This window comes from Magallana gigas, chromosome 4, assembly GCF_963853765.1.
Source record: "Magallana gigas chromosome 4, xbMagGiga1.1, whole genome shotgun sequence".
Taxonomy (NCBI): Eukaryota; Metazoa; Mollusca; class Bivalvia; order Ostreida; family Ostreidae; genus Magallana; species Magallana gigas.
Window position 1 is genome coordinate 32,631,888 of NC_088856.1, and position 21,684 is coordinate 32,653,571.

The window sequence follows — 21,684 nt, forward strand, 5'->3', positions numbered from 1 at the left end:
TATTCGACATTTGAGCCCCTTCGACACCAATGGGATACGGGGTTATGGTTGAAACAAACCATATATAAAAGAATTGAGTAAAATGTTTAGCATCACTCGATCCTTTAGTTCAGCTATGCTAGATAGTTTCAATCGTTATTTGTATGACGATTAAAAGGAATGTATTTTATCGTTCCAATTTAACCCCCACCCGTCCCAAAAAAAATTTTAAGCCAAGGTAAAACGGTAACGGGTGGTTTCGCTCCGATCACTTGTTCGCGCTGAGAGGTTTCGCCCCTTTTCAATATATTATATAGGTATTATTAACGATCAAGGATTACCTGTATTTATCGATCTAAGCAAACCCCAAATAATTGCTAACGTTGTGTTTTATGGAATAATTTAAAATTATCTTGATTTTACGTAATCGAGCTGTCTTAATAAATGCCTTTTATAAACATTTGTATATTCAGTTCAGTTATTTATTAACTTTAAGCTATACAGCTCATTAGTACAATAAATATAAACAATATACACGTACAGGTATATAGTGAAGGCATTTTTAGCCAATCTTCCGTGATCCATTATATATCCGTGAATTCACTTAGTAATTAAAATTTTAAAATTACTTACATTGCTTTCTTAATGCCTTTATGAACATTTGTAATGTCATTGTCATGGGATTGAAATCATTTTTTGCAAATTTTCCGTGATTTCACTTATTTATGTATAATATTAATAGGTTTTCTTAATTAATTATGTAGTATACATCTTGTATATATAGATAATTATGCTGTTGTGATCTTTATCATCTATTACTCTTTAACTTAATTATATGGTGAACAGAAGAACAGAAGAAGACATGTAAACTTTTATAGATTAATTGTAATATAAAAGTCATAGAAAATATTGAGAAAACACATCAACATACATCAACACATATTAAAAAAAAGCACTAGTGACTGAGGAGGTAGGTGCACTATCAAAGTCAAATTTAAAGCACTAGTGATAGTCTATTAGTTCACTATGGGTGTCACTCGCACACTTTTAAATTTGCACTGTCGGAAATCACAGAATCAAGTCACTCGCATGGAGCATACATTTAATTTACCACTTATGTATAGATAGAAATAATTTAAATTACATATTTAAAAACCAAAGCAACAAGCAGTGTGTATTGTAGTGTTTATTAAAACAATCCGGGCGAATCCACTCGGGGCGATCATGTATTCGGAGCGAAACCTCTCAGCGCGAACAAGCGATCGGAGCGAAACCACCCGGATGACGGTAAAACTTTTAACGTCAGAGGATCAAGGTCAGAGAATCAACACACATAGCATCTAATATACAAGTTTGGTTTTGAAGCTAGAACTTACTTGAAGTCCCCTTTTTTTTCAGAACACCAGAAAACAATTGATTTTAAAGTCATTTATTAGGAAATGATGTGGTAGGAAAGACACAGATAATAAAACACCCCTATCTCCACTGTGTTAACAAATACAAACATAATAAACCCCCAAGACCTTACATCAAATTCTAATCATAACTGGTGTAAAATAGATTAAATGAAAAAAAAAAAATAATAATTGGAGGGCGTTGGCGGTAGTATTTAACTAATTAAGATATACATACAAGTAACTACCTTTGTACTCATTTGATTACCAAACAATTTCACATATTTAATCACATTACGTATGTGCTGAATTCCAATCAACTTGATGGTACATGTAAGTGGCCTCAGGGGCACCAGTATAGGGCTCTCTGTGAGGTTTTTTCCTGTTTCTTATACAGGTAAATATGAATAATTTCAGTGACAGAATTATCACTTTTCACAATTCTACAGAACACCAGGAAAAAAAAAACCAAAAAACTAAAAATATCAAAATTAAAAACAATGACATGTAATATCGACTGAACATTGTGATCAAGCTACTAAGATAAAATAAAGGCAGTACATAAGTCATGTAAAGATGTCACATGATGTTTGTGGAGTACAGTCTACGATTGCCTATTCAGGCCGACATCTTGTCTCCGTGACATTCTTTGATTGATGATACGTAAGTCCTAACATCTAAATCCTCAAAAGCTTCACTGGAATGGTGGTCATTTAAGTCTGTAATACTAATACAAAATACTATTTGCCTCTATCGAACTTTGAGATAACCTTACCATATATCAGTGTTTGTATGAAAATAAAAACAGAGCCGAGTTTTATGAGATTGAAAGGAAGTGTTCAACACGAAATAGTGGACATTCCATAGACGTTTTATATCATATATTGTTCCATAAAAGAAATGGGTTGTTTCAAACAATTTTATATCAAATGTTACTCTAGTTCGATTTTAATAAAAATCTGATTTTAATAAAAATCTGTTGAAAACTCCCTCCTGAACAAAATTACTACTGGCCATGCCTTTGCTGGAGATGTAAATAGATTCTGCTCCAAGATAATTTACAAATGAAAAACAATTCAGAATTTTACTAATGGACACATATTTGTGCCACACTCTTCCACACATGTATTTGTTACATACCAGAGAGGGTTGTGTCACTAAAGAGTACAAACTGTTAAAGATGTAAAAAAATGATGAAAAATTATTGCCCATTTACTATAATAGTTTTTAACAGAGGACAAACTATGAATGGAACCTCAGTACAGTATGGCAAACAATGAGCAAAGAAGATCGAGAGTAAAGTAACATCTAGGATGCAGCAAGACACCGTGCCCTACACCGAGACACCGTGCCCTACACCGAGACACCGTGACCCATACCGAGACACCTTGCCCTACATTGAGATTCAAAAACATTCACTGAGATTCATCAAAAATATTGCCCAACAAATCTGAATACAATTTGCTGTAAGTTACATGTACAAAAAATGAAATATTATAAAATTGTAACATCAGCATAAAAATTAGAAATAACATTGACAATATATTAATATTTGTTATATACAAATAAATACTAATAAATATGTACATTTTAAAGTTTTAATAATGTAACATATTCTGTAAAAAAAACAACCCTTGGAAATTGTTCCTCTTTCTGTCAACAATTTTTTGTATACAGCTGGTAAATAGTCTTGTTGTAGTTTAAACTTTTGTCAATGAACAAAACTTTCACACAAGTATTTTAATATATCATTTATCATTCGCACTTTTTGACTATTTTCAAATTGATTGCTGCTTTGGTACATCTAAGGAACAAACAGAATATCATCAAATAATGTATATCTTATATCCAGCAACATGGGGGTCTTCTTATCTATTCTAAATTACACCTACAAAGCTGGGAATGTGGAATGAAAAATCACAAACAACTATGTTTAAAGGAACACACAAATGGTTACCCCATAAAATGGACATAAACATAGAAATACATTTATCATGTAAATACATGGACATCACAAGAGAAATTCTAATAAAAAAAAAAACCCACCAAATAATATTGGCCCTACAAGAAGCCAACCACATTAGGTCACTTTAAGTGGACATGATCAACAAACACAGAATAAATAATCTAAAACATTATACACAACTATGATTATCAGAGACAGTATGTTCACACCGAAATTGACCAAGACCACTGTACACTGTAATACAAATGTACATAGAGAGAAAGAGAAAAGTAATCTTAGATTTGGCACAAAATCACACATATTATGCAAAAGTACACAGAACACAGATTTCTTCCTTAACCCAATCTTTGGTTTTGAAACAGAGGTAAATGTAGATGTAAAAATAAAGGTCATTGTGTTATATAGTAAAGAAGATATGGTGATGAACATTGCACAGGTTAATGAAAGGCTCAGGCAGAAATTCAACCATATTCTACAGAAAAAAAAAACTTGTCATGGTAATTGATACAAATTAGTATTTAGATTTACACCATTTTTCATCACAAATTAAATCACTACTTCTTTGTATAATTCAAAATTCCTTTGCTTTTATGATGATAGATCTTTAGAGGCTTGTCTGCATCATTTTTTTCATTTCAATAAAAAAAGAAAAGAAATAACCCTTTTCCTAAAAAACACCACCAAAAAAATCTCATAAAATTCAAAACACCTCTGAACAACAATGATTCAAGCCTTATAGATAATTCTATATGAAACATCTTTAAAAATATTTTGTAAACTATATCAAATTTTGAGATTCTGCCATGTTTTATACACATAAAATCGTATGTCATTCATTTTAAGTGATCATGAAAGATACAATCACTTTTCTCAACAGAACACATCATTCTGTTTTCATCAACAACTATCGTCATACCAAAAGCTATCAAACAACAAGAATCGCCGCCATCATTCACATCGGACGTTCTCTTTCAGGCTTCTCTCACTCCATGGAATCTTTGTAGGGAATCGCTGCTATCTGTCTCCTGCCCCTCAGGACAGTCGTGCGGAGATGACTGTCAGAAGGGTGGCCACCACCACCAGTACCACAGACACAGGGGAGGTCAGAGGCCCGCCACAGACAGGGTTTGTCTCCTGAAACAGAGCACACTAATGCTACAGTATGGTCAATGACAAATGATCCAGTCCTGAAACAGAGCACACTAATGCTAGAGTATGGTCAACGATAAATGATCAAGTCATTGACACCTGAAGGGCTCCTACACTTAATTTTAGTACACTACTTTTAGGACCAAGTTTTCAGCCAATAAGCAACATTTTGGGAAATGTAGAGGAAAATCAAAGTTTTTTAAATTCATCATATTCTGAGTGTCTTATTTTTTGTTGTTGACTTCATTTCTATTTTGCTAATTACTTATGCAAACTAATTCAATTCAGTTTTAATATATCTACACGTTTTTCAATTCTAAGGGATAGGGATTATTGGACAAAGTTATTTTATAAGGAAAAAGGTAAATTTTTAAGTTTTGATCTTTTATTTTCAACAGCCCCCGTTTTGAACAATCAAGTGCCCCATAACTTGGTAATAATCTAAATATACATGTACTCGAATCAATCTGAATAATATCCACCACATACACACTATGGTGAAATACAAGTCCACGGTAAAATATAAATTTGTAAATCTTACCCTAGTATCAAAGTCATAACACTTGGCCGGGTTTCGTCTGTATCTGGCTGTCTGATTGCAAAGGTCGTTGTCTGCAATGAGACCCACAGAAAACCATTACTTGTCTTATTTCATGTACAGAACAAGAAAAAAATGCACTATTCTCATACTCTTAGAATAAAATGTAATCATAATTAAAGGTTGGAATAACATAGATGTGCATGTACACGTGAGGCACTTTGCTCCATTTCAAATATTCCGATACAGTCCTATCTAAACCAAGGATAATTCTCACTCTGAATTACCGCTAGCCATCCTCCTACAATGGGGGCCTTAAAAGTTAAAATAAAATGGGAGCAAACTAACAAGATTTGTGCAAAACTTGACAATTAATAAATAAAAGACTTCCATTACGCATTTGTACTCATTCCTACATCTATGTTACAAGAACTCACCGGCTAGGGCCATTTCCACAGGCTCCTGTACTAGGTTCTTGGAGCTGGCCGGCTCGTAACAGTTGGGACATGCCGGGCTGATGATTACAAACAGCAGGTTAGTGTCTGGTACCCGCCGGGCAAGGTAGTCCCTGAAACACACGAGACACAGGCACTCAGTAGGGGGGACTCCAGGCCAACAACTGATCAGTCCTCAGAAATTCATTGACACAGGAATAAATTATCATCAATGTATAACTTTTTCATCATGGTGATTAAAAGGTACATACTGATTATACAGAAGCATGTTTGATTATACAGAAGCTTATTTAATCAGTATTACAAAATATAGATTTGTTATATACTCTACCAAAACAACCAGATTTGGAAATTTACACAGTGAAAATAATGTAGGAAAATATACTAAACCAAATCATCATCCGCTTCATTGAGTTTACCTTGTACAGTTTTCATTACAAGGGTAGATAATTCCATTGGTTTCTTCCAGGTTGGGATTAAAGTAATACTGAGCTCTTTGTTTAATGCAGATCTTCTCTTCCTGATCATCTGAAATATTATTTTTTAAAAATCCATTAAAGTCAGAAGCATCTTGTCTAAATAAATTTATAGGTACAATAAAACTGACTCTCGTATGCGCATGTACAGGGTAGATGCTATGCATACATGTAGTTTTTAGGAAATAAAATTCAGCAATCATCTTCTTTCAATGTTAATTATGATATACGAGGGTTGTCCCAAGATATATGACTTACCTGAGGAGGCTGCTACAGTTGGTGGAGAACTGAACCAACTAAAACAAAAGAAACATAATCCGGTATTATTCTATACAGTATGTACAAGTGAGTGTTAAAGTACAAAAAGTGACATAAAGGTTTTAAATCAAGATCTGCAGTTTTCATTCAACTACCAATTCATTAAATCAATGTATCTCTACTACCAATACACTTTATCAATGTATACTACATGTATTACAATATCATTAAGTTGTAAATCTCCATACCTGTAAACATTCAAGTTGACAACAGCCCTGTTGAATTTAAAAGAACAAAATGTTTTTTTAATAATCTCCTATATACACGTTATAGATATAAATATATATTGGAATACCAGCTATCAAAAATTAAACAGAGGAAATAGAATCTCCACATACCATGTCCAGACACTGTTCCACCAGTTGACAGTCAACAACTCAAACACTAAATTTATGGAAGGCTGCAAAAAACCACAGAAATGTAAGCAAGTCTCTTATCCTAACCAATACCTAATCTACACTCATAGAGCTTTTAAAAAGTTATGAATGTAACAGTTTTTGAAGTGAAAATAATTAAAAATTCTTTGATAGTACTTACAATTCTGAAACTGAGAGGAGCAGCACTGGTCTCATTTCCATAGTCCACACATGTGGCCTGATAGTCCACTTCCTCTACCCTGCAGTTAAATAAGTTATACTGTGGTTTCATCAATATTCGTTGAATACCAATTTTCGTGGATTTCGTTGTTAAGTTGCTCCACCAAAGTAAATGTTCATTGAAGTGCAATTTCTATTAACATTTTGTATTGATAGGGTCATTGGCCACGAATTTACGTATACTTGAAACTGTGATTTTTACTATATCCACGAAAATTGATACCCTTGAATATTAATGAAACCACAGTACACTGCTAAAGTTCTTTGAAATAAAGCCTTAAAACATGTGTACAGTCTGGTGATGATACGCCATTACCTATGTAAGAAGACTGTATGTTACATGCAAGGATTACACTTACTGTGGAAAAGCTTTATAAATTTTGAAACAAATTTACAGCATCATTTTTCAATGTTACATATATGCCGGTATATGGATAACTTATATGTAAGACCTTCTAACAGGCATATTGTTCGGAGCAGTGAAAAATAAATAGAGGCTTGCATTGAACTTTTTTTGATGCCACTGCATGTCATTAAGTCTTGACTGTTGGATACATAGTTTTCAATTTCTTTGTAGGAAATTAAGATTTAAATAAATGCATGAAAAAAAGTTGACAGAATGGAATAATCGTAAGGTTTGTTTTTATTGACACCATTTGATTTACCCCAATAAAATGAGAGAATAAAATGCAACCCCAAAAAACTGGCTCTCGTGTTCTACTATGGTGCATTTGCCCAAGATATGCATAGACTACATGAGAGGGCTGTTTTATCTTACCTGTGGTATACACTGCCATAAAGTTGCTCCATTAAACCTGCATCCACATGACCAAGAAAACGGCCAATCTATCAATATAAATATGAAGTTAGAGCCCAGCTTAGTTTAATGTAGATGCATTCTGGTACATGGAAAACAAAAACTTGACATCCTCTTCCAATCATATTGGACATGATAGCAATTTCTCTTCTGGATATGCTATCAAACTTAACTACTGGTAACTTTGACTTCTCACAAGAGTATTGTTGGTTTGAGTTAAGTAAAAATTTGAATATTTGAGAGTGTTATAGTAATTTTTGTACATCTATTAATTTTGTAAAACATTATCAAGAGAAAATAAAAGCTCACAGTCGAAACATTTATCTATAAACATGGATATTTTTCCTGGATAAAATTTTGTGATTCCTTGTTATAAAGCATTGGTGTGGGATTTATCACATGCAAACAAAACATTTCTATAGGATAATAAATTATCCCTAAAAACACTTTCCCATCTAAATTACCTGTAGGAGGTAGTCGGGGTGACTGGTGTTACCTGTAGGAGGTAGTCGGGGTGATCGGTGTTACCTGTAGGAGGTGATCGGGGTGATTGGCGTTACGTATAGGAGGTGGTCGGCGTGACTGGCGTTACCTATAGGAGGTGCTCGGGGTGATTGGCGTTACCTGTATGAGGTGGTCGGGATGATTGGTGTTACCTGTAGGAGGTGGGTGGGGTGATTGGCATTACCTGTACGAGGTGGTCGGGATGATTGGTGTTACCTGTAGGTGGTAGTCAGGGTGATTGGCAGCCACCACGAAGGCTCCGTCGTCCAACAGGAAGCAGACGGCATTGTCCACGTCCTTACAGCTGTAGACAGAGTCGCCGGACTTGGACGAAGAGTTCATCATTTGGAGCAAGAAGTCATGGTCCACAATGGCCCCAATCACTGCAACAAAAGCAAAAATATTAACTGTGTGAAAGGTGCCTGATGAAACGTCCAACATGCACCATTACTGTTTCTGTTACCTACCAGCCACGGGCTTCTCCTCTTTCTTGGATCCAAACACTGAATGGGTCACCATGACTGTGGGAGATGTCATGTTCTCCTGGTAGTCTATAAAATTAGCAATGATTGATGTACTGGTATAAGTCTCTGAAACAATCTCAGAGAATATGCTTAATACAGTGACAAACTCAGTATTATTCTGTTCCCTAGCTATTTCTCAGTAATGAAATATACTTAATCTTCTTAATTAAAAGACAACTATACATATGCGTAACAAGTGCTGTTCATTATTATGATGTCTACTGCTTGGATTCACCTGTAGTTTAGATTTACCAGTAGTATTGATTTACCTGTAGTATAGAGTGCATGGAACATAAATGTCTGCTTGTAGTGGAGGGCCCGCCTGAAGTAGGCCGACTTCCATGGATCCTGGTATCTCTCCAGCACAGACGACATACTGAGGAGTCAGACAAGATCACAGATACAGTCTCAACCCACAACAAACACTAGATGGTCTCATTTCATTTATTGGAATTCATGTTATACAAAAATTTCAAACATTTTTATATAATTGTACATGTACTTTTTGTGAGGCGACATGGACAACAGTATTTACCTTTTGGGAGACACAGTTGTTAGTCCTCCATAGGTTGCCATGAAGACGGCTGTTATGCTGAAATTCAGAGCCTTCATTAAGGTTTGATCTTTAGTTAAAGTTTGATCATTTAATTTTCACTACCCTTATTCAGTTACATTAACTTTTTTTTTTTTTTTTTTAAATACATGTGATGGATCTTTCTGAGCATAAAGTTTTGATTATCAATTTACAGATTTATTTGGTTAGTAAATGCTTATCAAGACTTGGAATCAATAATTGTTTAAACTTGATGTGTCAGCATGACATTGACACGGCAGCAGCGACAGGCAGGTATTGCATGTCTCCATGTCTCACAGTAAGTGGGTCAATAAACAAAGATATGTAAGCAATTAATATGCATCCACACAGAACTAAATACTGGAAGCCAAAAAAACAAACTTTTACCCGATATCTACAAGTATAATATAAATCCTCATGCTGTGTTTGTTAGATAAATATATTTATGGCCATGATCAGAGAGAGAGAGAGAGAGACTTGCTGGTGTCTTTCAAAATTTTGAAAGCAAAGCTTTGTCATCTGTTCCACAAAAATACAACAATTACTGTAATTTTCTACTGTGGTTTCATCAATATTCGTTGAATACCAATTTTCGTTGATTTCGTTGTTAAGTTTATCCTTGAAATTAAATATTCATTGAACTGCAATTTCCACTAATATTTTGTATTGATAGGGTTATTGGCCACGAATTTATGTATCCTTGAAACTGTGATTTTCACTTTATCCACGAAAATTGATACCCTTGAATATTAATGAAACCAAAGTATTATATACCTTTTGATGACCAAAATTTTGGTTGTAGACAAAAATTAAAATTTTGAACATCTCAAACATTTTAATTATAGTTTAGTAAGATCATGGTTGAGAAAAAAATGTTAGAGTATAAGCTGAAACACACACCATAGCACCGTCAAAGACAAAAACAGTTAGTCCCATGTAGTATTGGCAAACAATATCTCTTTTACCACAATAGTAAAATTAAAAAGGAAACTAAAAATATCTTTACTTAGCAGTGTCATTATCAGCAGAACTGGAAAACAAAGTAAAACATATCAACTTGCTGCTTTTTTTTTTTAACTGATGCCCCCTGAGGGGCCATTCTTAGATAGTTGGCATGTTGATGATGGTGAAATGACCTTGACCTTTGCCGATAGACTCTGGGTCATGATCATGACACATCCTCAAGCCACCTTTAACTTTTGCCTTTAAAAAGGAGCTTCTGGTGTTTCTTCGTGACAAGACATTAAAATGGGATGTACAGACAGACAAATAGAAATAATGAATCCTATACATGTATACCCCTTACTTTGTTCATGAAAAGTATGATAGGATCTAAGATCCCTCAAAATAATATTCAAAACACAAAAATTAACAAATAGAAAAGGATAAATTAAACACTAGAAATCTGAAACACAATTTGATATCCAGAGAATCTGGAGCTTACTGACCCTGGGCTGGTTAATGTTACACGCATCATGTCCTTCATCATTTTAATGGAGATATTGGACACCCTCAAGTCTAAGTGGAGCTGCTTCATCATCTCTGTGTCAACTGTAAAATAAACAAAAAATTCCAGAATTTGGCGAGAATCCATTCCTTATACCATTGATCAAACATTCAAAAATGCAATGCATTGCAGCCTACCACAACAGAAATGAATGACATTTCAAACTGAACGTGTCTGAAAAATGCCTGATACATCTATCGTACATAACAGGGCCTTCATTGAGAGACTTACAAGTGTCTGGTGACTGGGAGTAATTCTGTAGGGCAGCTACCAGGTCCCTCACCACATCACTGGAGTTGTAGGAGTCGGTCACTTCACTCGACTTGTAATATTTCCTGCAACAAATATACATAGTGCAACAAAATTTTAAGAATGGGTTGTTGATACTTGCTATTCCATAATTACCACGTGAACAATTAAAATGAGTCTGCTTTACATATACCGGTAATTCTTTGTAAAAACTTGATTCTACATAAAAATATAGGTAAGTTTGACTTTGTCAAATCCCCGATTGTCAAAGGCTAAATCATAGTATTCTTTGTCTTTTAGTACTTCCTTATGCTCCTCCAAGTTTTTGTAATATCTCTTACCATGGTGCCAGTAGTTTAGCTCTGTCCTCTTGTTCTTCTAATAATTTAATCAGCTCTGGAAACAAAAGCATCAGGAAATTTTATCATAATCCAACAGAGTTCCAATTGTGTCTACATGTACGTTATGTACACAATAGTTGATTTGTAATATTTTTATTGTACAAAAAATACAATTGGGATTAGGCACAAGTTCCATAACTTAGACCGCCCTTCCCAATACACAATAGTTGCAAACTATAATTACAAAGGAATCGTAATTTGCCAAATAACTTTTTTCTAGAAAATTTCTTTGTAAGAAAGGCGTGCATATTATACAGCCAACAGAATTTTGACACTTTTTTCAACAGGTCAAAGGTTAAACATTGGCTGTCATGATTCAGTACACAGTTAATATACTCTTGCTTCTTCGAAGAGGGGCATCACATCTTATCTTAAAGATTTGTTTCATCCCTATCTTTAAACATCTCTTCGACCCTATCAAAGCAACTGTTATCTCACATGCCCTTGTCACTTAGTTCATGCTGATTATCTTAGACATACCCTTGGGGCAAAAAAATGTAACACCTTGAGTGAATACCCTGTTGTCTGTGATCGGTACCCTTTTGAGCTGTTTAAAGATAACCGTTATGCAGAAAGTCAAGGCTTTTTAAAAAAATCTGTGTCAGAAACATTATATCGTGAATGTAAAATTTTCAGTAAATACTATTTCCTCTCACACTTTTCCCTGAATTACAATGACATTTTAGTCAAAAGTCTTATACACCTAAACTACGCTTTTTGATAAATTTTAGGACTGAAAGTGGGGGTGTGTATTATACACAAAAGCGCATTATATTTGGCAAATTATGATACAATGTAATAGACATGTCTGTAATAAAGAATTCAATGGGGTTATAGGAGACTCTTATTATCTTCATTCTTTTACCTGTAGCGTTGGCCTTAGTGAACGGACCAGAATGTTTTACGATGAACTTTTGATACGATGGAAGGGAAAGTCCCAGACTGAAAAAGATACAGGATTTTCACTACACCAGTACACATGTACATGTAATATACATGTGATATTTCTGTAAATCTGAGAATCATAAATACCGGTATATAGGAATGAGTCAACAAAAACAAGTTAAGAACATTGTACTCATCACATGCATAACTTGAATGCTTTGCTGTACACATTTAAAATCATCAGTGCGAGTTCCCACTGAATGTACTGAGACGTCTGGTTTGTACCTGAAGGTGGTGTTCCCAATAGGAGTGTAGAAGTACCGCCTCCTTTCTTCGTGTACATAGTTCTAGGGGTATAAGAAATCGTGATTTACAGGTATAATGACAGTTGATTAAAAAATAAATCCTCAATCATGTCAGCTCATCTATATTAATCATCTAAGGTAACCATGTAAATACACAGTAAGTTGTAAGTTAAACATGCAAAAAAACACATATTTTAGAATATGCTTCTCTTCGCATGGATCAGCAGAAGCAATTTTCTGGCCTGTAAATACCTCGTCCACTGATAAATCAAAGGAGGAGATTTCCACCACTCCATTCTTTCCATCTATCATGTCTCCTCTTAACTGAAAAATGAAATATAATAATAATCAGACACAGTGTTCAAATACCTATTGTTTGACTGTATTCTTATCAATGAGGTTTTAAAAACCCAGCTTGTACCATGTTTGATATCACTATTAAATGGCACACTCTTTCACAGCACCATCACACGAGCCAACTCAAAACCATGAAACAATTCATTATGCAGTCAATTTATACCTTATCTTTTGCCTCACTCTCAATTTCAATGTCAAGGAAATCAAGATTCGGTGTGTCCTCAATATCATCCTACAGAAAAAAAGAATGCTTTAATCGCTTGCCTAACCATATTATTGCTGTATTTTCAATTATTTTTTTCTTATTTGAAACTGAATGGTAGCATGTTTAAGAATAAAATTGACTTTAAGATGGCAAAATTGTATGCATAAATTGTAATTTCTCTGAAAACAATGACTAAAGCATGGAATTTAGTGTACATGGATTCATTAACCATCAAATAAAAATAACTATAATGGTTAAACAGTTCTGAGCCCATGTATATGTAGTGTACAGTGATCTTACATGGATCTTTAGGCTGGGGTGGAATATGACATATCCATTGGTGTTGATGGCAAAGGTGTAACCACTAGGCCCGAGCTAAAAAAGAGAAATACTGTGTGTACACGGTAAAACTATATTACATATTATCCATTTCCTATTTCTAACTAAAATCTGACTGCGTGTGAAATATTTTTGTAGTAACAGTTAGTAATTATTGAAATCTTTAAAACAAACTTGTACAACCAGAGTGTGACAGAATATTTACATTCAGTGTATATTTGCATTAATTAGAATTGTTCGATCTTAATATAAATATAAGCATTGATCTGTGAGGTGGATGTGTTACCTGCCACACTGGACTGTACCGCTTCATCTGTTCCGTGGTTACGTCTATCCCCATCACTCCAAGGATAGTCTGGTTAGACTGAAACACACAACACAGCTCTCACTAGTACACTACAATCATACAGGTACCATCAGTGGGTTCATCAGATACTGACCGGTGGGTATGTACTTACCCCCGAGGGTGCCCGGTTGTAGACGGGGAGGGTCACAGTCACCACCAGTCCCAGTCCCTACACAAAGTCACCAAACTCAACTCAATGTCTCATTATAACAAGCCAGGGCAAATAATCTTTTGGCTCAAATTGAAACTTCACATATAATATTTAACACTGCAAGTACCATTCATAAAAACAGTTAATTTTCATTACTTTTTTTCATAATTGAATAAATTTAAGATTTACTGGTATATAATTGATTAAATATTCAACAAGAATAGAAAGGTGACAGAATTTGTCACAAGAACAGTTAGTAGATATATATATAACAGAGGTTATCATGCAATCAAAGGCTGGTGGAACCAACAAGCTGATGCAGCATGCAGTCAACAGATGATGAATGATGAGATGAAGCCTGGGGGTCAATCTGCGGGGTCAGATCAGGCAGTCACAATGCTTACTTACACTGCACTGTCATTGTACACAGAGTTAATCAAGGGATCGGATTAATCTTCACAAAATATGTGAGTCACACTGATATCTTCTATAATATAAATGATGTTAATGGTTAATGTGCAATTTAGATTGTAGGTTCTGTTGCAATTATGTACTGAAACAAAGACCCCTACCCTCCCACTCTTCAGTTCATCAATGTAATAGTCATCTTATTATATATTTAGATATCCCTGAAGAAAAACCTCTTCTTGATAAACACAAATCTTCTTATCTATACTTCTACATGATCATAAGAAACATTTGGTCTTCCTTAAGACATCCACAAATCCTAGCTATTTCTAATAGAAAAAATATTCATATACAAACACCTAAAAAATCTACACAAAGACAAGCATTTATATTTTTATGACTTCTATAAAAACAAGAGCTGATCTGTTTCCCATCAACAGGACGTTTCTACCATCATCACTCTACTTGTCCTCGAGGACTGGAGATCTATACAAAGGTCACAACTTTGAGGACACACATTACCACTTGGACACTAAATCTACACGAGTCCTATCCGTCACTTGACAACATGCCACAAACAACACAGAGAGGAAGGGCAGAGAAGCTAGTCTTATACCAAACTATCATTGTAGATATTGCCCCACTTCAACTCCTTTAAATCGCCGAGGGCAGCTGGTCGACTTAACACTGGCAGATATTCCTTTAATGGTACAAAATAGGTAGAAGATAACCAAGTCAGACATCAACTGATGGTACTCTTGTCAACAGTGATTTAGTCAAACTTTATGTTGATGTGAAACTTTCCTGTCCATGATACCAATATTCAGATAAAAAATTTCAATTGGATAATAAACCATATTCTTTACACATCAATTCTAATCCATCTGTCCAACACCTCAGGTCTTCGGTAATAATTCTCACTTTACACCCCCATTTACCCTTGACATTCTCCTAAGATGGACAAGAAAGTTTCACATGACCTGCAACAGTTTGTATCAGTGTTATTCAAACAACCAGGACACACACAGAAACCAGGGACAATTTGTCACCTCTGGCCCGGGCGGCATCACTGGGGCCGACACGCCCCTCCCGTGACAGGTTGCAGGCATACAACGGCTGTAACAGAGCAGGATTAGAGAAAAATAACAAGTTGCATAACAACAAACAACACTCATTTCCTCACACGGTGCCATTTGTCAGGTGAAGGTTTCTTTAACTCTGTTATGTCCAGGGTTTAGACCTGGAAACATCGGTAGATGCATCAACATGCATAAAAAAAAAGAGTGATTTATTTTGGACAAAATTGAATCAGCTTGACATAAATGTTAGTTTGATTCCTATGCAAGATGTAGACTTTGGGACGGCCGCATTCAATGGCGGTCTAAAGTCTGTCAACAGTTTGGTTAATAGGTTGAAAACTGGTTGAGTACCATTGTACAGTGGTGTCTAAACATAAACCATCAGACAATGTCCGTGTTATGTAATAATAAGTAGCATGTCGCAAAAATAAGTTCAATTAGCCGGTTAGAGAATGGGCTGCAGGCCAGTATTAATGACAATATTCCATCCGGTGGATGGATCATTCCTGATGTTTACCCGCGGGTCTTTGAGGAATCGGTACTGGAGATAGTCATCTCCCCCTGTCACCTCCAGTCTGTCAATAGCCAGGTAGGACAGATAGGCCTGGAAAATTAGTTAACATCATTGCATAAACCTATGCAGAACTAGACTGTAATAGGATCCAAACCATGTCAACACTCAAATAGTCTCCCAAAAACCAGCATCCCCTTTGAGAACACATCACCAACTGCTCAGTTTTAACACTGATCTGGTGCAAGGTGACAGAGCATGATAACTCCATGATAAATATATATACAGCTAGCTTATGACGAGTGTGAAAGAGCAGCTGGTAGGAAGCCAGTGAGACAGTGTCCTGTTACACTGAAGTAGAATACTGTAGATTCCACCACTGGAGTATCTCTAGCACAGAGAGTGGGCGGTACATGTATTAAATGTGATTACTGTTTCACCCACACCCTGTTAGTGTATATAGATCTATCTAGGAATATTATCTCTTTCCTTCTTAATGCTTCATCAGGGATCTTTTTGCAAAGTACACTCATATTTTAATACTGGTGACTGTCAAATTCTTTTAATAGACTTTGTTTGCTTCCTAAAATAGCAAGCTTCATTTTCATCACGTAATTTAGAGCGCATTTCCTTTAAAACTTTATCAATATGCTTTTCAGTTGAAGGCTACAACAATCTCTGATTATTTGTGTGGTCCGTAGGAGTGACCAGTACAGGTGTATAAAGTTAATCTGGTAGAGGGCATTTCACCCAGTGAAGGCATTAAGAAGAAGAAGAGTGAGCCCTTCCAGTCCCTCCCCCTCTCCCCCGAGTCCAATCAATACCAGACTGTCCAGGTACACGCTGGTCCACAGGGGCAGCTCGGTGCGGTACGAGCCCGATAAAACAGACACGTAGTGCTGAAATACAGAGTACTCAAACAATGATCATCTAAGTCAGACTTCTGAATCCTGCCTCATATATACTCTCTCTCTCACCACAAAAACCGCAAAAACACAGAGCACACTAGTTTCATACATTATAGTGATGTGTGTTATCCCAACCAATGAACAGTGTTATAGATGGCAAGAGTAAGAAAGACGAGTGCATAATAAACTACCCTTTGAGTATCTATAGGAAAAAGCATTATACATGTGTAACCCTTATATCTACCATACACAAATCAATATTCAAGGATTATACAGGGTGCGACACTAACCTTAGTCCGTTAGTCACAGACTAATAGATTTTCATACGGACTAACAAAATTTCTGTTTAGTCAGTCCGGTCGGACTAATAAAAAGTTTTGCTTAAAAAATTCGTAAATTAACGATGTGTGATTGTCGACATTTTAATGGAAAACTCTGACTATATTTTTATTATCTAGCATATGATACATTGCAGTGATTTAATATAGATTTAACGAGCGAAAACAACAGAGGTATGCAGGATATTATGGGTGACTTGATTATTTCTTTTCCGTAAGGGGATGTCCGAGAAAATAGGTGACAAGTGAACGTGTTCACAACAACAGCTTCGATAGGGACGCTTATGTGTTTTAAAAAAATAAAGGTGAAACGAATCTCCTGTGAGTTATTTAATATAAATGCATTGTTTTACTTTAAATAATTTGTGATAAATTGCTTATTATTTTAAACAGATTTGAAAGAACATAGATAATGAAAAGCATAGCCTGGATCTAATTTGCATAGATCTATTTTTAACATCTGTAATGGCGTCATACACCAAGTACACGGAGATAGTAAATACGCAGCTCATTGTTATGTACTGCATAGCACAATACAACTAAACATGTGCAACACCTGTAAGAAAAACATTATAGTGTATATTATGCACCCCTTTCTTACAAATTCTATTTAAAAACTCCGTACTATATATAAGGCAAGTACGGTTATGCATTTTAATTTATTTTGACGGACACATAAAATTGCATGCGGACTAGTTAAAATAAACAGGCACTAGTCCGGCTGGACTAATGCATAAAAAAGTTAGTGTCGAACCCTGTTATATTTCATAAAATTTCAACTACTTTTTAAGATTGACTGTAATTATGGTTAGCCACTGCTGTGGTATTTTATGACACCCCTTCCCAAAACATAAAAAGTTACAGGGATCGTTTTAGTCTAAGAATGCATACACTCATGTATAGAAGAGACATTTAACATTTATTCTTTGAGGAAAATCACTTTAATATATTAATCAAGAGAATCATTGAATTTCATATTCAAGATCAATATTAGGCAGAAATTCAATTTGAAAGATACATAAGAGAAATAAATTATCATTTTAAAACATGCTCCCACATAGGCTCTAATAAAAATAAATATTATCTTGCAATCCGAAAAAAAAAACAAAAATAAAGATAGAAGAAAGTAAATTATAAACTGATGAATCAAACACGAAGCATCCACAGAGTGCAGAGTACAGGTACAGCAGAAAGAAAGAGATCTAGAAGACCACTTCTTTGGTAAAGAACATTCTTCTGCCTGGCTTCAATGGATATTTGAAAGCAGTGCTGAATAGAACAATTGAATTTGTACAGCCCCTAGGTCTGTGAATAGTAAATATACTAGTCTAATGACATTCTAACATAAGAGAGAGAGAAAAAAAAAATGCTCAAGATCGGCAGCTCGCAGAGTATAAAATATCTGTTTCACACTTTTATTGGAAGAAAAGCTTTGAATGTCTTAGTATTGAGATATTACAGAAGGTTTGAGGTGTTTGGGACATGAAACAAATATTTTGCCTGCGCCTCCCTGATCCAGATGACCCGGATGTGATACCAGAGATGGACCATGGGCTCCGGAGTAGCTACTGGTCCATTTGACATAGTCGGTGTGTTTGAGGGCGAGAGGTCGAGCAACCACCTCCACATACTCCTAGAGGTACCCCGACACAAATAAGACAAACAAGAGGTTAGTTCCTGAAACCATGCTGTGTTAATATGGTTAACTATGGATATTATTTCTGTAAATAAGCAAACAATCAATCTCTCTCTCTCTCTCTTTCTCTCTCTCTCCTTTATCTCATTTTAATTTTATCCTTACTCCCACTTAGACAGATTATTTTTAATATTTGTCTTTCAAGTATGATAAAACCATACAAACCAATTTTCATCATCTGCCACAAACACTGTAATTCAACTTTCACCAAAATAAAATCATTCTTATTCATAAATACAAAACTGCCTATTTTTTAAATATACATGTATCTAATATTTTAGGCATTTAAAAAGTATAAAAATTCAAGTTGATAATACATGTACCAGTATATAGACATTTCCAAATTCTAGTACTTATTCTAAACTGTATGCTTTGATAATAACTTTGAGAACACTGAACAGCCGAGTATGACACTGACTAGTAGAAGACATGTCTCACCTGAACACGGGCTCTGATGGCACCCATTGCTGGAATCTCTGAAAAATAGCCTGCAAGAAAAATTACACATCACAGATAAAAACCCTTAAAAATAGGTAAATGGGGAAACAGACTTCTGTGGTTTGTGGATGGATGGAAGAAATGATATCATGATTTCTGATGAAAAGATTTTGTCTACTTTCGTTAAAGTATATTCCATCTACTGGAAAAATACACATTTGGTTTTCAATGTTAATTTTAATGACAGTAAACAATTGTAGGATGAATGAGCCCCTTACCTCTGTTGGCACAAGCCATCCACTTGAGGTCCTTGACAGGGTTTGGGTTCTGACCAACAGCGTACGTGAAGACTCGCACTCTGTTCTAAAAACAGAAGACGAAGGACTTATCATATCAACATTTGACTGAACTCATGATTCTAGCAGAGATATTGCTTCTTGTGAATCCCAATTCAAATGACATAACATTGGACAAATGTAAGAAAGGCAAGATCAGTTGGGTAAACATAATGAACCAGCCACATGGATTTTTCCATTTTGTGTTATTACCTTTAAGTGAGACTATCTTCACTGACACTTCACGCACTTACCTTGAGCGGTCTGTTAAAGTTGCGTCGTTTGAAGACCTCATCCCCGTTATCAGTGCTGCCATCTGTCAGCAGCATGATCATCTTGTTACAGTGAGCCCCCACCCCCGCCTCCGTGGAGTTCTCAAACTGAAACAGCAAAACAATGTCACTAACAGAGTCTGACAAAACACCATTACTTACAGAGCTATAGGGTTTTTTGTTGATACTTGTCCTTGTTTTTTCAAGTCTCTGATCAATGCCAGCCATCAAAGAAGTTGGATATAGGGGACTTTAGGACAAATGTTATTGAGGCATATAAAAGAATCATATAAATCCCCATATAAGATGTTGTATTTTAAATTTTTAAAATGAGAAAGAAAATATAAGCTATTAAACAGAATTATAATGATTGCCATGTCCGAAAGTGTTTAGGAAGTAGTTTTACCTGGTCAAACTGATCGAAAGCATACTCCAATCCCTTGGAAATGTTGGCCATTTCCTCTGCTTTCATTTCACTTACAACACGAGACAAATACTGCAAAAACAAAACTGCCTTTAGTAAACCAGGTCCCCGTAAATATATTACTGTCAGCAAATCATTTCCTGACATTTCAAATTTCCAACATACAGGTAAATTATTCAACCATTAACAACTTTACTGTTTCTATCAAACAGAAATCTTATTTGGACAATAGTTTCAAGAAAGAAAGAAAGAAAGAAAGAAAGAAAGAAAGAATAGATAGACAATGCAAAATATTTTTTCTCTTGTAACAAGAGAAAATGTGCAAAAGAATACCTAGGAACTGAACACTGAACAGAGTACACATATTGCATACATTCCCAATCTACTAAACCTACCTTCTTGTTTCTGTAATTAGCCTGCACAAATCTTTTCATACATCCAACTGTCACAGCTTCTTTGGCAAACTATATACATTAAATCAATTTAAAAAAAGAATATCTTTATTTCAAAATTAAAACATTTTAGGGGAATGTGAACTTATACAACTAGTACACTGTGTAGAATGATTCCTTGCAGTAATTTATAATGTATTTGTTTAAAATAAAAATTCTTTATTTGATCCTTGGATATCTTCAATAATTTTCTATATCAGTATATGAATCGTTAAAATCCATCAAATCAAAATAAGAGAGAAATGTCCTTACCTGAACAATCTGTACAAAGTCATTTTCCCCGAGTGTATCCAGGATGGACTTGACGGCCACTTTCATCAACTGGAGAGACTGTCCCACAACACTGCCGCTCCTGTAACCATGACAACGAATCAGTCAGAGATTGGGCATGCCCTGACAGTCATTATAATGATGTTTACTTTTAATCACTGAGCTACATTTACACACTGCTGTCTGACTTATTGTTAATCACTGAGCTACATTTACACACTGCTGTCTGACTTATTGTTAATCACTGAGCTACATTTACACACTGCTGTCTGACTTACGTATCTATGAGGATCAGCATGTCTTTGGGGGAGCTGGAGCCCTGAGTGTACCTGGAACAGCAACACATATCCTGGTCAGTGACCCCTACTCACCTGTGTTATCTCATATTCATAATTTGTGTTTTTCTTTTCAATGAATTAGAATTCTATAACATGTCATACAATTCAAATACCATTGGCATTAATTGTGTTGGGATAACTAATCCTCGTCAGCAACATTTAATTTCACCCAAATTTGGG

At 35.2% G+C, this 21,684-nt stretch overlaps 1 protein-coding gene across 6 annotated transcripts in view; it reads right to left on the reverse strand.

Annotated features, from left to right (window-relative positions):
* Positions 1-1,392: 1,392 nt before the first annotated feature.
* The window catches only part of LOC105342560 (voltage-dependent calcium channel subunit alpha-2/delta-2), a 28,508-nt gene continuing 8,216 nt past the window's right edge, over positions 1,393-21,684 (reverse strand). Inside the window, exons 8-40 of one of the 6 annotated variants that reach the window (XM_066082134.1) lie at positions 21,445-21,495; positions 21,149-21,248; positions 20,840-20,908; positions 20,427-20,516; positions 20,003-20,128; positions 19,692-19,776; positions 19,414-19,463; positions 18,817-18,912; positions 15,060-15,143; positions 13,997-14,053; positions 13,825-13,902; positions 13,500-13,574; positions 13,158-13,226; positions 12,890-12,961; positions 12,618-12,679; positions 12,313-12,389; positions 11,388-11,442; positions 11,029-11,132; positions 10,739-10,841; positions 10,297-10,320; positions 9,252-9,308; positions 8,986-9,092; positions 8,660-8,743; positions 8,409-8,575; positions 7,650-7,717; positions 6,813-6,891; positions 6,614-6,675; positions 6,464-6,490; positions 6,216-6,253; positions 5,901-6,009; positions 5,464-5,594; positions 5,030-5,100; positions 1,393-4,473 (exon numbers count right to left, since the gene is read on the reverse strand). In XM_066082134.1, coding sequence (XP_065938206.1) covers positions 4,372-4,473; positions 5,030-5,100; positions 5,464-5,594; positions 5,901-6,009; positions 6,216-6,253; positions 6,464-6,490; positions 6,614-6,675; positions 6,813-6,891; positions 7,650-7,717; positions 8,409-8,575; positions 8,660-8,743; positions 8,986-9,092; positions 9,252-9,308; positions 10,297-10,320; positions 10,739-10,841; positions 11,029-11,132; positions 11,388-11,442; positions 12,313-12,389; positions 12,618-12,679; positions 12,890-12,961; positions 13,158-13,226; positions 13,500-13,574; positions 13,825-13,902; positions 13,997-14,053; positions 15,060-15,143; positions 18,817-18,912; positions 19,414-19,463; positions 19,692-19,776; positions 20,003-20,128; positions 20,427-20,516; positions 20,840-20,908; positions 21,149-21,248; positions 21,445-21,495 — 2,629 coding nt within the window. In that variant the 3' untranslated portion in view covers positions 1,393-4,371. Of the gene's footprint in view, positions 4,474-5,029; positions 5,101-5,463; positions 5,595-5,900; positions 6,010-6,215; positions 6,254-6,463; positions 6,491-6,613; positions 6,676-6,812; positions 6,892-7,649; positions 7,718-8,408; positions 8,576-8,659; positions 8,744-8,985; positions 9,093-9,251; positions 9,309-10,296; positions 10,321-10,738; positions 10,842-11,028; positions 11,133-11,387; positions 11,443-12,312; positions 12,390-12,617; positions 12,680-12,889; positions 12,962-13,157; positions 13,227-13,499; positions 13,575-13,824; positions 13,903-13,996; positions 14,054-15,059; positions 15,144-16,039; positions 16,127-16,857; positions 16,933-18,816; positions 18,913-19,413; positions 19,464-19,691; positions 19,777-20,002; positions 20,129-20,426; positions 20,517-20,839; positions 20,909-21,148; positions 21,249-21,444; positions 21,496-21,684 lie in introns of all 6 variants that reach the window. The other 5 variants (XM_034449347.2, XM_034449346.2, XM_034449348.2 and 2 more) reach the window with 5 other exon arrangements.